Raw genomic sequence first — 18,032 nt, forward strand, 5'->3', positions numbered from 1 at the left:
CAAAAATCATAGGCGTCTCCCCTTCCAGTTTATTGTCTGTTGAATATGTTGCTGCCTTGTAGCTGTTTTATGGGACGCTAAATGTCGTAGGGCCAAAACGTTTTCCACAGATCCTGGCACAACAAAGGGACGCAACTTTGCAGCGGAACAGACCAAGCGAGATGGCGAGAAGGCAAATAACAATGAGATGTGTAGTTCAAAGAATCACTTTTAATTCATTTCTCCCAGGTTTATATCGAATCGTCAAAATCACAGAAATGCAACCTGATAAAGCGTCATATTCAACTCGAAAACAATATGTATAACACATGAGAACAATACAGTCTATATCCGATACGTTACTTCAATAATAAACCATGTAACATATATATTAAATTCCCTTATTTCCCACCTGTAAAGACCGAACACATTTTTTCGGTTTGTGTTTGAATTATTCCAGGGTAACAACTGCCATTTTCGGTTCACGGTTATCGTGGGAAAAGAGAAAATTGCCAGTTGAAAAATCTAATATTAATATGTCATGCGCCATAATGATATTGTCACATCTTAAATATTCGTATGTAGAAACCTTTTTTCTACAAAAGCAGGCCATACACGTAATATATATGGTAAAAATCCTTCAATTAATATTTCAGCACAAAAAAATGAAAAAGAAAAAATTGCCTTTTAGTTGCCATATGTCAATTAAAAGTGTCTTCAACTTTCTTTTCAAATCATGAATTCGTAAAATCTTGCAATTTGTGTTTATATCCTGCAATGATGATATAAATGGTATAAGTATAACATACCTTGCTCCGCGGTCAGTTAAATGTATATAACAAGAACTTTGTGATATACCGCACATATATAAACTGTAAATAAATACATTATGCAATGTGTCCAAGACACGTGAGATCAGTATTGCACAAAAACAATATATAATAATATATTTACAACCATTGAAACAATCGCACAATAATGGTTGTCATTTCACCGTTACAAAATGCGTCTTCCGTTATATCATATCTCGCCCTCATTCGCAACCACTCGCCTATTTCCGTTATCGGCACTTCGCCTTTTATACCGGAACAGATCGAGCATTCCCGAATGCCTGTCCACAGCCATGTGGTCACGAATACACCAATGTACGGTGTGTGCTGACTGACTGTGACCAGAGGAAAATAAATTGAAAACAAGTATATTTCTAAGATAAAGTGGTTCGCTTAAGGCTATTTTGTTTGAACTATGCCAAAACGGAATCATAAGGCCAAAATAAACTGATCGTGTTCGTCGTAATCAAAGCCTCCATTTTCAAGACCTTATTGTCGTATAAGGACCAAAATATCTAAGCCCTTGAATTCTCAATGTGTAGTCTTGAATAATACTCTTTTTTTAAAAACTAGGGTAATTATTGTAAGATACATACAACCACCGAACTGTGACAAGTTAAGGATTGTACTGACGCTTCAAAAGATATCGCCTCCACCTCCAGTAAACGTCAATATACGAAAGAGCTGTTTGAGCAGACTTGTCACGCGTAGCAAAGTTAACGCTCAAAAGTTGAAAAGAACTAGTTTTACCGCAATATGGGGGAAGCCTATATCACAAATATTGCACAGAATTGATACAAGCATTCAGATCATATACCTTTTTCGTCTTACTCTCTTTCACGTCACAATGCGTTGACCCGGAAGATATTGCACGTGCAACCCATATTTAATGCTTGGGTTTATTTTATTGCGTGTTTTGAACTAGAGCCGCAGATTCGACCTATAATTAAAACTTATATAAACGTTTTCTCTAATGGGCCAAATGTTTTAATCAGGTGGGTGGGTGAGTGAGTTGGGTTTAACGCCGCTTTTAACTTTATTCCAGTTATGTAACGGCGTGTCAGCTTAATGTGGGAGGAAAGCCAGAAGTGATGCAGGTCTTAGACGATTACCACTTCGGTGAAACCCACGAGCACGGGTATGGTGCTGACAAACCTAGAAACATAATTGGGGTGAACCGGGATTCGAACCCACGACCATAGGTTTCTGGCGTGTCCAGGGGACGTAACTCTGCACAGCGAATCGCGGCGCCTTAGACGACCCGTGACCCCTTTAATAAGGCTAAACATTGGTTCAGACATTAATGTTATAAATTAGTTAATACGATAATACTCGTAACAAATTTGTGATTTTGCTGAACTAAAAATAATGAGTTTTGAGCAAAAGAAACTTGGTGGCCCATTGGCAAAATGTGGGTATATTACGTTACAGCTTCGTTTAATAATGTGTCATGATACTTCTGCATATAACTTTGTGTTTTTACAGTGCAAAAAAATATAAGTTTGGAACAAAGGAGAATATGCTTGGCCATGGGCAACATGGATTAAAAGGATCGTTTTTCCTTTCTTAGAATATACCCCTGAAAACAAAAGGTGATTTTTGTGAATACACTTGACCGAGACTGGCCACAGCGCGGACATTTTCTGGACAAATGGTTTTCCAGAATTAAATAACAATCTTGGGCAAAATACAAAATGCTGGTAGTAGTGGGTGTGTTATAGAGACGTCCATTTTGCCCTATGAATTGTCTCCCTTAGACCACACTTGCCACAGTGCCAAGATGATCAGGAGGATAGTTGCATTGCACGTCATTACGCTATTGCAGTAAGCACCACTGGTGTTTGACGAATATGAAACGTTGGTCCAGTTTTGTAATATCCCCAACACAACATAAACATAAATATTGCCCACAAATTCTTCATAAAGAGCTGGGAACATTTAAAATAACTTGATTGATGAGTATTGCAGTTCTAACAAAGAAATTGATAAAATGCAAATGAAGGCTAAAATATTAAACAGGATTTCGGAAAACAATGTAAAACAATACATTTTTCATTCATTAGATAAACGGTCAATAAGTGATATGCTGTCTCGTGTGATATTGATTTACAGTAAACCTTAGTTAACGTGATATCCAGTAACATGATGCATCGTTTAAGGCGATGCTTATGGTCCAGGTAGAACACTTATCGCTCGGATGAGCCAATAATGGCATTCGTTTGTCTCGAACAGCGGATAACTCTTATTTCAATGGTCCTCAAGATTTCAAGTTGACGAGGTGTGCATTCTTCACCATTCGGCACTTTCCGTAAATTCGCTATTTCATTCGTCACCACTCGCCCCTTTCCGTAACCTGCTTGTCCCGGAATAACACGAGTTGGTCACGAATGTCGCCATTCCGCTTGTCCCGGAATGACACGATTGGACCAGCCTGGTTCCCTGGGTATGCTGCGCTACAGTATCACCACACTGAAAGTGGATATGAATGAACCACACGTGAATACTATTCCCCCGAAACTAGTTCTGTGTTTAAATGGTAAAATACACGTTACATGCCTGCAGGGAATAGGTAAGAGCTCTCGCTGCAAATATCAGCAGCTTCTGTAACCATGGCAACACTACCAGTCTTCTAAAGACTCCATGACGACAATATTCTGGCATTGGTAACGAGTGCATTATACAGAACCTGTTTACTCCGGAAACCCCGTTCACCAGACCTTCTCAGTCAGGAACGGTATCTACAGACTATAGGTGCATGTCATATATAAAGGGAGATCACTCCATGTACCAGTCCTGACGATTTTTCCGGAAACGGAAGAATCTTGATTAACGAGGTGCCACTTTTACACAGATGTACACGTTTCATATCGTATATGATCTGCTTTCTGAATGGATTGCCAGAAAGAAACATGGCTATATAGTTTTCCTTGTGTTCGTCAGGAGTTAGATAATCAGTGGTGGCGCGACAGTATTAGACTCATCGTCAATCACACACATCCTTACTGCATGTCCTGACCGACATGCCCTTCAGCTGTCAGTGCCCGCGTAACTCTTCATATATATCTCTCAGAAAACTTCCATCAAGATGTTTAAAAGCCTGCAGCAAACCTTCTCCAACTCGGTTATTAGGCCACACTCTCCACCCAACGCAATCATTCTTGACGTTTTCACCACCTCCTTAACCGAATCGATTTCACAGAGAACACACGTTGAATATATATCCCTTAGTGGAACGCACGGTTACTTCCCAACACTTTCCTCCTCTTTGGGAGATTCGCGTTCATTCTTGTCCCCTCGTGGATCAGTATCGTCTATAATGCTGGGTGCACTGGCGTCCGTTTCAAGCTCTGTTTCCGGCGGTTTGTGCTGCACAGTGGCAGAGTACCCGTGGTTATACCCGAAGGTTGGCGGGTGGTAGTTCGTGTAAGAACCTCTGAGTTCCGCTGCTAGGAAGTTATAGTCCTTAGATATCTCAGTTGCACCCTCCCTAGGGGGTAGCTGGGGCAGGAGGGGGGTGCCGTCCTCTCCCTTCCAGTGGTGCTGGAAACGAGGCTGGGAGAGGTATTTCATGTGCTGCATCTGAAATGGAGGGGGTTATTAAACGGTTTGTTTGTTATTCAGTAGGAGAGAACAAACGAGAAACAGACACAGACGCAGACGCAGACGCAGTCCCAGACACACACACACACAGAGAGAGAGAGAGAGAGAGAGAGAGAGAGAGAGAGAGAGAGTGGGATGAGGGGTGGAGTTGGACAGTCGCGGAGATAGAGGGGAGAGAACTGGAATTTGGAGAGAGAGGGGAGGGAGAGAGCAGTCGCAGAGATTGAAAGGAATGGAGGGAGGGAGACAGACAGTCAGAGAGAGAGAGAGAGAGAGAGAGAGAGAGAGAGAGAGAGAGAGAGAGAGAGAGAGGTGGGGTGGGGTGGGGTGGGGTGGGGTGGGGTGGGGTGGGGTGGAGTTGGACAGTCGCGGAGATAGAGGGGAGAGAACTGGAATGGGAGAGAGAGGTGAAGGAGAGAGCAGTCGCAGAGATTGAAAGGAATAGAGGGAGGGAGACAGACAGTCAGAGAGAGAGAGAGAGAGAGAGAGAGAGAGAGAGAGAGAGAGAGAGAGAGAGAGTGGGATGAGGGGTGGAGTTGGACAGTCGCGGAGATAGAGGGGAGAGAACTGGAATTTGGAGAGAGAGGGGAGGGAGAGAGCAGTCGCAGAGATTGAAAGGAATGGAGGGAGGGAGACAGACAGTCAGAGAGAGAGAGAGAGAGAGAGAGAGAGAGAGAGAGAGAGGTGGGGTGGGGTGGGGTGGGGTGGGGTGGGGTGGAGTTGGACAGTCGCGGAGATAGAGGGGAGAGAACTGGAATGGGAGAGAGAGGTGAAGGAGAGAGCAGTCGCAGAGATTGAAAGGAATAGAGGGAGGGAGACAGACAGTCAGAGAGAGAGAGAGAGAGAGAGAGAGAGAGAGAGAGAGAGAGAGAGAGAGAGGTGGGGTGGGGTGGAGTTGGACAGTCGCGGAGATAGAGGGGAGAGAACTGGAATGGGAGAGAGAGGGGAAGGAGAGAGCAGTCGCAGAGATTGAAAGGAATAGAGGGAAGGAGACAGTCAGAGAGAGAGAGAGAGAGAGAGAGAGAGAGAGAGAGAGAGAGAGAGAGAGAGAGAGAGAGAGAGAGAGAATATTACAAGTTTAGGGGAATGGCACGTTATTACATATTATCTTAATCTTACTAATATACATACACAGTCTCAGTCAACCCAAGCGTCATTCACATATCTAGATCGAGAAAACTGGCGCCAGACCACGAAGCCTCGTCTAACTTTACTGCTTAATATTGATATTATTGATGCCTTGTTTATAAGAACCAGCTTAGGCAATTTAGCGACTTTAGAAGGGGCATACACAAAATAGAAAAAAAGTATACATCTGAGGAGGGTAATCCCATTTCCATGAAATATTTCTCTTTTCACACGGCCTGTATAACATCAGGAGGATGCGGTGGGGTAATTAGTGTTTAGTGCGCATGTCCATGACGACTCATTGACTTCGCTGGTCATGATGGCCCAGTGGCGAAAGGTGCCGCTGTGCGTGACCGAACCTTTGATCTTGGGTTCGAATCCCGGACAATGTCTCCAGATGTGACAGCACCAAAACCGTCCTGTGGGTTTCACCAAAGCTAAATGTCTAACTCGGGCTGTTTTGACACGACACATGATATAACTGAAATACTGTTCATAGCGGCGTTAAACCAAACTCTCTCGTTCTTGCGTGTTATTAGTGCATCAGCAAATTACTGCAGTTATCTCACTAATCCGGATCTCTGTATAAACCGGACACAAGTTTCGGTACCCCACACAAGTCCGGTTTCGTTTCTACGTAAGAGGCGACTAACGGGATCGGGTGGTCAGGCTCGCTGACTTGGTTGATGCATGTCGACGATCCCAAGTGCGTGGGTCGATGCTCATGATGTCATTCATTGGATTGGCTGGTCCAGACTCGATTATTTACAGACCGCCGTCATATAGCTGGAATATTGCTGAGTGCGGCGTTAAACAACAAACAAACAAAACAGGTGATAAATAAACAGCGTTGCCAAGCTGATTGTGTATATACCCCCTTCGTCGGCCATATAGCTGGAACATTGCTGAGTGCGGCGTTAAACAACAAACAAACAACAAAATCCTACCCCTCTCTAGGTTACACTGAATGAAAACTGCTATTTTTTAGTTTGATATTATGTTCAACGAATGCCTCCTTAAACACTGTACTTGGCTACAATCTCAAGTTTTATGACTTAGTTCAATTAACATTCACCGATAGCCCTACTTATATAGGGACGATGGCTCGGTTTCACGCAGGGCATTAATTAAAGCGTCTAGATCTAATCAGAAAACGTGCACCAGACTGTGTCGTCTACATTCTCTTTAAACAGCCATACCGCAACAGCGGAATGGATCCAAAGTCGAAATCAAGAAAGATTTGAGTTAAATTAGGTTTAACATCGCGTCTAAGATTATTGCACTTATATAGCGACATGCATGTACGTGTGTGTATTTGTGTGGCTGCTTGTACTAGTCCGGACTGATGCCGATTTACAGTGCTAGCTCACTGAGATACCATGCCGCAGTTTAACATGAATACCCCACTCAGACACAGTATACTGACTCCAAGCCGGCCAGTCCTCGTTTTAGCCCCTAAATGCCGAGCGCCAGACAGGGTAACAACAAGTACCATCTTTTAACGTCTTTTTGGTATGACGCGGCCCGGGATCGAACCCTGGACCTTCCGCTCTCCGGGCCGACGCTCTACCGCTAGACCACGGAGGCGGTCAAAATCTCTCTATTCTGACCGGGAATCTGACGGGGGTCGGAAATGGGTACCTGCGCTCTCCAGGCCAACATACTCTTGTCGAAGGGGGAATTGGATACGGCGGAGTAGGGTTGGTCGTCCTCGTCGTCGTTCAGCTTGCGGGGCCGACCTCGCTTGGTGGGGATGAAACTCTGGAAGGAAAATAAGGATGGAAATATATGTTTGAGATTTCAAAATGGATTCGAGCGCCATTGGAGGTACTTGTCAACACAAGCGTTTTTTATTTTTTAAACTATACATTTATATATCGTACGTATCCAGGTACTAGTATCTGCTCAAATGCGGTTTTATTTGATTCCCGACCAGTGGATCCGTTTGCATTCCAGCTATCATTCTCAACTCCCTGGGGAGTATACAACCTAACCTTCACAGGGGCGCTAGAAGGTTTTTTACATCCACCTCACATATCGGGTACCCATTGCCCACTGGGTGAACAGAGGCACGTTTGAATTAAGTCACTTGCCCAGGGTGACACCGCACGTGTTTACACTTGTGTTTCGGGTGTATGTACGTATTCGGGTTTCCACCATGTAGTCATCTACCGTCGGATGGGTGGGTTCTTTTAAGTGCACAGGATGTATGTACTGTACACTAGGGGTAGTGACAACACTGTACGGACACATTTACAAATTTGAATATGGGAAATGAACCAACCAATTACAGAGGTTGTAAATGATAATTTGGTGACACTGTTGCGGGTCTCGCACTTTATTAGTGAATATGATTTTAACAATATTCCAGAAACATTTAATACACCAAGCATTGAACGTGGGCGTGGTAAGTGTACACACAAGCACTGTTTTTGAAAATAATAAAATTTGATAACTAAAAGATCTGGAATTCTTACCTGTTTCTGAAGATTCTTGGAGTAATCAACACCAAAGAATACTGTAGTGTGAGAATTAAGGAAGTCTAGTTCCATACAAGTACTGCTTTATATATGTAGCATTATACATCAGATTAATGTAGGGGAAAGCCCGAAGTGTTGCAGGTATTTTTGGTTTTTGGTTAAACCCACAAGCAACGAATAGTGCAGACACATCAATGATCAAAATCATATTGGATTCCAACTCACGGTCATCGGATCCTGGGATGCCTAAGGGACGCAAGTTCATTCATGGTCCAGAATAAATGACGATACAAATATATATAGTTGCTATACTGACAACAACATAATTGAAGTTACAAACAGTTTATACTGCACTATTGCCGTTAAAAAACTGCATACACTTGAAAATTGGGCTTGACCAATTCATTACAAACGTTATCAAAACATTACTACCCTGAAAAAAGTCACCGGCAAACTTAAGGCCCAAAACACCACCATAATACCCGTATCAAATGTGTCATCAATAAATAACCATTTCTTGTTTGTTTCATGTTAGCCACCATGAAACATAGATGTATACTTTCTTTAGTCGGGCAGTTTACTCACATAATATTGTTCTAGTCAACGAAATTTTTCTATTTTAGTTTGTGTACAAAAATATCCGCCGGCCTTATTAATAACACAAAGTCGCCACATTCACACTCAGAGGTATATAAGTTACTAGTCTAGACAGGCAACAGGTCGTCCAAATTACTTCTCACAGTTCTTCCTTTACGGTCGGTATAAAGTGGTCAAGCCTCTCTGTCATAGCTGACCAGGGGCGAGATAGTGCCTTGCATATGTCGGTAGCGAGGTGTACTAACATCTAGTCGCTTAAATAAAAATATTTTACAGAAGAAACAGTTAAAATAACTAAATTAAAAAAAGAGAAGAAGGGAGCCCAGAAACTGCTGTAATCTAGACTTGCTAACTATTATAGACTTGAAAGGTTTGTATTGGATATATTTGTTTCAAGGTCTGTTAGTATTCTAGTTACTGACACATGTAATGTATGCATTTTTAGTGACATGTTACAAAGACTTTTTCGGTGCAGTATTAGTGTGTGACAATCATGCCTGGCCGCCATTGGATTGTCAGAATGGTAACAGGGTCAATTGTGACGTGACAAACAAGAGACGTCACGTCAAACGTTATGACGTCATGATCTTACTTGTCGGTTATACTTGTAAGGGTGTTTACTGACGTGCGACTGACCCATCAGATTCTAAGCCTGAAGGATGTGTTCTAAATTTGGCAAAGGATATGTTTTGTATTTTCCCTTCCGCTTCATCTGTACTTCCGGAAACAACATCCTCATCGCTCTGTTACATTGGACCCCCCAGTGCTGGACATCCTTTTCCTCGATCTTCTCGGCCAGCAGTTCCAGCAGCTCGTCCCGTGACACCCCCGTGTCACACTCCCCCGTCCAGTACACAAGGTCTGTAACACAGATACACCCGTGTCACAACACACCACCTACCCGGAATGAGTGCCCTATCTACCCAACACACCACCTACCCGGAATGAGTGCCCTATCTACCCAACACAACATCTAACCGGAATAAGTGCCCTATCTACCGAGCACATACCCTATCCGGAATGAGTGCCCTATCTTCCCAACACACCACCTACCCGGAATGAGTGCCCCTATCTACCCAACACACCACCTACCCGGAATGAATGCCCTGTCTACCCAACACACCACCTACCCGACATGAGTGCCCTATCTACCCAACACACCACCTACCCGGAATGAATGCCCTGTCTACCCAACACACCACCTACCCGGAATGAGTGCCCTATCTACCCAACACACCACCTACCCGTAATGAGTGCCCTATCTACCCAACACACCACCTACCCGGAATGAGTGCCCTATCTACCCAACACAACATCTAACCGGAATAAGTGCCCTATCTACCGAGCACATACCCTATCCGGAATGAGTGCCCTATCTTCCCAACACACCACCTACCCGGAATGAGTGCCCCTATCTACCCAACACACCACCTACCCGGAATGAATGCCCTGTCTACCCAACACACCACCTACCCGACATGAGTGCCCTATCTACCCAACACACCACCTACCCGGAATGAATGCCCTGTCTACCCAACACACCACCTACCCGGAATGAGTGCCCTATCTACCCAACACACCACCTACCCGTAATGAGTGCCCTATCTACCCAACACACTCCCTATCCGGAATGAGTTCCATGTCTACCCAACACACCACCTACCCGGAATGAGTGCCCTATCTACCCAACACAACATCTAACCGGAATAAGTGCCCTATCTACCGAACACATACCCTATCCGGAATGAGTGCCCTATCTTCCCAACACACCACCTACCCGGAATGAGTGCCCCTATCTACCCAACACACCACCTACCCGGAATGAGTGCCCCTATCTACCCAACACACCACCTACCCGTAATGAGCGCCCCTATCTACCCAACACACCACCTACCCGGAATGAGTGCCCTATCTACCCAACACACCACCTACCCGGAATGAGTGCCCTATCTACCCAACACACCACCTACCCGTAATGAGTGCCCTATCTACCCAACACACCACCTACCCGGAATGAGTGCCCTATCTACCCAACACACCACCTACCCGGAATGAGTGCCCTATCTACCCAACACACCACCTACCCGGAATGAGTGCCCTATCTTCCCAACACACCACCTACCCGGAATGAGTGCCCCTATCTACCCAACACACCACCTACCCGACATGAGTGCCCTATCTACCCAACACACCACCTACCCGGAATGAGTGCCCTATCTACCCAACACACTCCCTATCCGGAATGAATGCCCTATCTACCCAACACACCACCTACCCGACATGAGTGCCCTATCTACCCAACACACTCCCTATCCGGAATGAATGCCCTATCTACCCAACACACCACCTACACGGAATGAGTGCCCTATCTACCCAACACACCACCTACCCGGAATGAGTGCCCTGTCTACCCAACACACTCCCTATCCGGAATGAGTTCCATGTCTCCCCAACGCACCACCTACCCGGAATGAGTTCCATGTCTACCCAACGCACCACCTACCCGGAATGAGTGCCCTATCTACCGAACACACCACCTAACCGGAATAAGTGACCTATCTACCCAACGCATACCCTATCCGGAATGAGTACCATCTCTACACAACACACCACCTACCCGACATGAGTGCCCCTATCTACCCAGCACACCCACCTACCCGGCAGGTGCTCGAGTATCCGCTCCAGGTCCTGAGACATGTCACGCAGTGGTTGGTACGTGACATTCTCCGAGTCACTCAGCTCCTCCTGTTCCTGAAGCTGCTCGATCAGGGCCACGCCGAAGAAGTAGGTCGTGATGGAGTTAAGGCACAATGGAGGCTTTACACTCAAGATTCATCCTAATACATACTAGTAGTGAGTGAGTATGGTTTAACGCCGCGTCTAGCAATATCACGGCGGAGGACATCGGAAAATGGGCTTCACATATTGTACCCAAGTCGGGAATCGAACCTGGGCCTTCTGCCTGACGAGCCGACGCTTTAACCACTAGCCTACCCCACCGCCCCCATAATACTTACTATGTTTGTTGTTTTTTAACGCCGCACTCAGCAATATACCATCTACATGACGATGGTCTGTAAATAATCTGGACCAGACCATCCAGTGATTGACATCATGAGCATCGATCTACGCGGTTGAGACACGATGACACGCATCTACGAAGCTCTTCACGGGTCATAACAGGTAAATTAGTTTGTGGTACTTATTATTCATACACACTCTTCAAACCTTGCATGGGTCTAATATATACCTTTACAAATATATATATTTAATTACTGATCACGTGAAACGTCTGTGCATGTAAGCTATCTGTATGTTCAATCGCTTTCGCGCTACCACTGTCAAGAGGGTTACAACGCGACTTGTCACAACGACAGGAGGAAATGTGATGTCATGACGTCACGTGACACCCTGCAATGTGAAATGTACATTTACTGTTTGCACACGAGCATATATAGAGGAGAATGTCTGAACGAAGCACCCTTTCAGACTATAAACAATCGTTTTAGATATGACCCTGGTGGCCACTTTCATAAAGCGACCTTGGCGTTATGGCTGACGTGCCTGTCGTGGGTGAATTAAGATACAATGACATACAAACCAACCAGGCCACCGAGCCTCACCACCGGAACCACTAAGTCGCCTCTCACGGCAAGCATAGGTTGCTGGGGGCCTATTCTAACCCGGAATTATCCCTTGTCTTATTCAGGCTGGGGGCACGGGTGGCCCAGTCCTCTAAGGCGCCGCGATTCGCTGTGCAGAGTTGCGTCCCTTGGGCACGCCAGAAACCTATGATTGTGGGTTCGAATCCCGGTTCGCCCCGATTATGTTTCTAGGTTTGTCAGCACCATACTCGTGCTCGTGGGTTTCACCGAAGTGGTAAACGTCTGAGACCTTCATCACTTCGGGCTTTCCTCCTACATTAAGCTGACACGCCATGATATAACTGGAATACTGTTAAAAGCGGCGTTAAACCCAACTCACTCAATCATTCAGGCTGAGAAAAAAATGTTGTTTTTTTTGTGTTGGTGGATCCTTAAGCCAAATAGTTCAAAATAATAATGTCCTGTGACAACGCTCGGCATGTGAAGAAGAATGGTTTGGTTTGTTTGTTGTTTAACGACGCACTCAGCAATGTTCCAGCTCTATGACGGTGGTCTGTAAATAAATGAGTCTGGACCAGACAATCCCGTGACTGACATCATGAGCATCGATCCACGCAATAGGAAAAGGATGACATGCATCAACCAAGTTAGCGAGCCTGACCACCCGAACCCGTCAGTCGACTCTCACGACATGGGTTGCTGAAGACCAATTCTCACTCAGATCTTCACTCGGTGTAGAAGAAAAGGTGCTTTGGGTTTCTATGTCTCAGACAGTACAATTTAGGCTGGCGGATGGTTCCTGTGTCAGATAGTAGTATTTAGACTACACTTTGTTTTTGTTTACGGACTTTTGACCAAAACATTCAGGACGGTATTGTTGAAAAGATATAAATCCAGTTTCCTCTGTCGATGTGTCATAATTCGTTGTATTTTGATTGTTTAAAGACAATTTTGCAAGAGGTTTTAATTATAGTATTTTAATCATTTATTTAAATCGAAAGCGACAGCAGATGAGTGTTTCTTCAACACTTTGCTTATTCCTTTTTTTCACATTTCAATTTTGAAAACCAATTATTTGTTAAAATGTGGCCTTAGGAGAGACAATGCTCCGCAGTCTGACGCCGAATTTCTATTTATGTCTAGGCGCTGAAATTAGTCCCACATGTGCAACCGAGACATTGGTTTATGTAATAAGGGTTATCATTAACTGATAAAGATCACAACATCGACTAAGATAGTGTTTAATGAATTGAATCAAACATGCGAGGACTGCCGATTGATCTTACAAATCCCTCTAATCCTCGCTAGAAGCTCAGTACATGGTTCATCATAATTGAGAAAGCTAATAACGACCTTGAAGCGAATGGGTGCTTTCGGGTCGAGTATGTTGTCTACAGTACTATAGAGGCAATATCACATTTGAGTGAGTGAGTGAAGGGGTAAATGAGTGGATGGGTGGATGTTTGAGTGAGTGAGTGAAGGGGTAAATGAGTGGATGGGTGAGTGAGCGAGTGAGTGAATATTGTTTAACTCTGCGGTCAGGTAAACAGCCAAGTCAAAAAGTCTGACAACCTCATCACGTTTAGTGGGATCTAACGACAGGCATGTGGAACCTGGGAAATGTTCTGACCTGTTGGTTTGTTGTTTAAGGCCGCACTAAGCAATATTTCAGTTACATGACGGCGGTCTGTGAATAATCGAATCTGGACCAGACAATCCAGCGATTGACATCATGAGCATCGAACCACGCAATTGGGATACGATGACATGCATCAACCAACTCGGCGAGCCTGGCCACCTGATCCCGTTAGTCGCCTCTTTCGACGGCATATAGTCGCCTTTTACGGCAAGCATGGGTTGCTTTTAGCAATATTCCAGTAATATCACGGCGGGGCCCAGAAATGGGCTTCATACATTGTACCCATTTTGGGAATCGAACCCAGGACTTCGGCGTAACAAGGATCACTTAACAACAATGCCGCTCTTAACGAGTTGGATTTAATGCCGCTTTAGACAAAAGTACAGTTGCATCATGGTGTGTCAGCTTGATGTGGAAAAAACCCCGAAGTGATGCAGGTCTTAGACGTTAACCACTTTGGTGAAACCCAAGAGCATGGTATGGTGCTGACAAACTTTGAAACATTTCGGGGTGAACCGGGATTCGAACCCACAATCATCGGTTTCTGGCGCCCAAGTAACTCATAACTGTTTATAGTGAGCGAGTGAGTGAGTTTGGTTTAACGCCGCTTTTAACAGTATTACAGTTATATCACGGCATGTCAGCTTAATGTGGGAGGAAAGCCCGAAGTGATGCAGGTCCCAGACGTTTACCACTTCGGAGAAACCCACGAGCACGGGTATGGTGCTGACAAACCTAGAAACACATAACTGTTTATAGAATGTATATACCGCAAAAAGGATATTTCTTATATTTGCCTTTTCTCTGGGCCAGACTGTTCTGAAACACCTCTCTCACAGCCTTGTTACATGCTGGGCCCCAGTGAATGACCTCGGGAAGGCCCAGAAGCAGGCTGATCTTTTGTAACAACAGGTCACGTGACACGTTTCCCTTGCTGCACTCGACCAACAGATCTGGAACAAAAAATGATACAATACATTACGTCATCTCAACAGCTCTCGCTAAAAACGATTCTAATTTTGAAACTAATCCTGACATATTGACCCCATTCAGTATATATGTGGGCAATATTACAACATATTCTTCAATTGTTCCCGGAATAGCTTCTTTTTCCAAAATCTGCAAAACACACCATTGTGTATAGAAAACATTAAATTCTTAAAAAATTGTAAACTGCTACATATATCATCACCTCCCAAATCGGACATCCGGGTGACAAACACGTCGCCCAATGAACATTACACATTCAACATTATGCACACGTGATACATGTGACGCATGTGCAACACGTGCACATCATCAACCAGTTTCCCAGTCAGTATGTGTGGCAGGACTTCTGTCGTGAAGGTCTACATATCTATGCGTGCGGCCTGCCTTGTGTTTTGACCATGTTCGCAAAGTGTGTAAGCCGATGATGTATCGAAGGTATCCAAGCTTCTTAAGCCATGCTCCATGTACGCTAAAAGAAAAACTAATTTCCTTATTCCCAAGAATATTTCATCCCGTTCGAGACGAAAGAACAAAGTAGGATAAAGACCATTTTTAAACACAAAATAAGCATAGTTTAAGAATTGAGCAAAACTATTAGACGTTGTTATGAAAGTCATCAGATATGTTCATATGAATGAGAACGAGCCTTTTTTTCATTTCAACAAATGTTTGTTGTTTAACGCCGCACTCAGCATTATTCCAGCTATATGACGGTGGTCTGTAAATAATCGAGTCGGGACCAGACAATCCAGTGATTGACATCATGAGCATTGATCCGCGCAATTGGGATAGATGATTTCAACAAATGAATGTTTGGGATCTAAGACAGCACTATATGAATAGCTAAGGAAGAAATATGCCACTCTTGCTGATTTCCTTGGGCATTGTAGATAAAAAAATATAAACATAAAACACAATAAAACATCTTGGGTCACGATCATGTTCATACTTAGACGTTTATCGCTGATTTTTACTCATTTGACCGTGTAAGAAAGAGTGAGTGAGTGAGTTTGATTTTACGCCGCTTTTAGCAATATTCCAGCTATATCACGGCGGGGGACATCAGAAATGGGCTTCACACATTGTACCCATGTCGGGAATCGAACCCGGGTCTTCGGCGTGACGAGCCAACGCTTTAACCACTTGTCTACCAGACCGCCCCGTGTAGGAAAGAACAAAGGCTAGTTGTCAGTCATGAACATGATATTTTTCATACCAATAGTTTTTTGCAACTTGTTATTTGACCTTTCCAGTGAGGCAAAAAGAACCGTTATTTGCCTCCTCCTTTGAGGACTAACGGGTTCCGGTCAAACGGAATGTCATTATCTCTTTGTCCATTTAGACCACGGACATTCTCGATTACCTAATGTCAGTGAGAGAATGGAGTTTATCCTGGATAGCCGACGATGGTTCGTTGCCTGATGGCCTGACATTGATGCTGGATTTAATTAAAATGGTACGCGCCACGATTACGAGTATTCAGCCATAAAAGTGCGAGGCCACCAAGAACGGGCTTCACGCATTGTACCCACGTTGGGTAGCAACACAAACAGGGTACTCAGTCACCCCCATCGGTTGAAAATCACTTTGATGAAGAATGTTCTGTTTTCTAAGAAACAGTCCGTATTAACGAGTTTCCAGTTTAAGGAAGTACATTGTATGTCATATGGATCACATAATGTGCAAGGGAGGATCCAGAATTTTGAAAAGGGAGGGTAAAGAATATCAAAATCCTCTCTCATCTAATTTTACTGCCTACAACATGCTACATTTGGTTTTCAAAAGGGGCCCCGACCCCACTGGACCCCCCTCTGGATGCGCCCATGATGTGTTTCAAACTGTGATGTCTATATGGTGAACCACACATGAAGCCCCTGGACAAGAATTTGCTTTCGTGTGTACATTTAACCATTCTCCTCATCTGTCCTTCTCGTAAATGTTTTTATTTGTCGGTCTGGTTGAGAACCCAGGCTGTTCCAACTGATTAATAGAATATCTTATCTGCTTAGTGTTATAAATCCATTCTGGAAGCGCTTAAATGAAAACAAAACGCGCACGTAAAGTAAATAGCAACCGCTGAATTTCCATACAATTGCAGTTAAGCCATTAAACTGGTATCTTGCATATCTTATCCAATACTGCTGTTTTATCCACGCAATACGTCCTACAGCTCTTCAATAAAACCTAAACTCCGCATTCTCATGATAGTTCGATCTATGTCAGTCTGACATTGGCATGCGGATGAAAGAGAATATATATAATCTCGTCTCTTGAACCATCATTATCTTCACAAACTGTCGGAAATTGCGAGTCTGTCCGTTGGTCGTTATCAAGGGGCCTTCCCTCCTCCCCGTCCCACGTCCCCTCCCCTACCACATCCCCCCCCCCCCTCCCCGCCCGTCCTCCTTGCAAAGGCTAACCAGGATACAACAAAGTACCATTGTGGCAAATCAGACAACGGAGGACGACAGACAATTCATTGACTGAGCATATAATTCAGATAAGCTTTATTATAGACAAAACGAAGTCGGGGGCTGAAAATACCAGACAGGAAAGAGACAGTTTCTGTTTTTTTAAATGGTTGCATTGTGTTTTTCCAAATTTTGCATCATTATATCATATCTCATTTCTTCCCTCTCCCTGTTTTTTCACATTAATATTGTGATTAATATTGTGTAGATAAGAACTAAAGTATGCAATATGATCTCGTACGTGAAGATAGGAACGGTAGTTCATCTGCCCGTTGAACTAATCGACATGGCCTATTGGTTTAAACCACGGTGCATCTTGTCATGTCAAATACAGTTTTAATTGCTGGAATTCACCGCCAAGCAGAGCCAATACATCATGACAAGCGTCCCGATTACAGGAACTTAATCTCGTTGAAAACATTAAGATCACGACAAATCAAATATTTGTAGGTACCACGATTCATTTTGTTCGGTCACGAGCTCTTTAATCTTTTAAAACCGATGAAGAAAGGTTATTGAGGAAAGTCATGTGAGGATGAACGGTCACGTGTCTTTGTCGCTCGTGCACACTGGTAGCTGTGAAGTGGTGCTTCGTAGGACGTTTGGAGGTTAGTGGAGGACGAAAAGCAGTTCCAATGTCCGATAGTTGGGTGTTTGCCACACTGTTCTGATATGAGGTTAATAGGACAAAAAATAGTTCTTATGTCCGAAAG

The 18,032-nt window shown here is 44.1% G+C and overlaps 1 protein-coding gene across 1 annotated transcript in view; it reads right to left on the reverse strand.

Annotated features, from left to right (window-relative positions):
* Nucleotides 1-229: 229 nt before the first annotated feature.
* Nucleotides 230-18,032, reverse strand: part of LOC139459876 (uncharacterized) — a 36,395-nt gene continuing 18,592 nt past the window's right edge. The window contains exons 3-8 of the mRNA XM_071241589.1: nt 14,643-14,811; nt 11,272-11,405; nt 9,301-9,475; nt 8,015-8,060; nt 7,179-7,298; nt 230-4,388 (exon numbers count right to left, since the gene is read on the reverse strand). Of these exons, the coding sequence (XP_071097690.1) occupies nt 4,050-4,388; nt 7,179-7,298; nt 8,015-8,060; nt 9,301-9,475; nt 11,272-11,405; nt 14,643-14,811 (983 nt within the window). The 3' untranslated portion in view covers nt 230-4,049. The remainder of the gene's footprint in view (nt 4,389-7,178; nt 7,299-8,014; nt 8,061-9,300; nt 9,476-11,271; nt 11,406-14,642; nt 14,812-18,032) is intronic.

Source organism: Haliotis cracherodii, unplaced genomic scaffold (genome assembly GCF_022045235.1).
Source record: "Haliotis cracherodii isolate W230 unplaced genomic scaffold, xgHalCrac1.p SCAF_13, whole genome shotgun sequence".
In the NCBI taxonomy this organism is placed as follows: Eukaryota; Metazoa; Mollusca; class Gastropoda; order Lepetellida; family Haliotidae; genus Haliotis; species Haliotis cracherodii.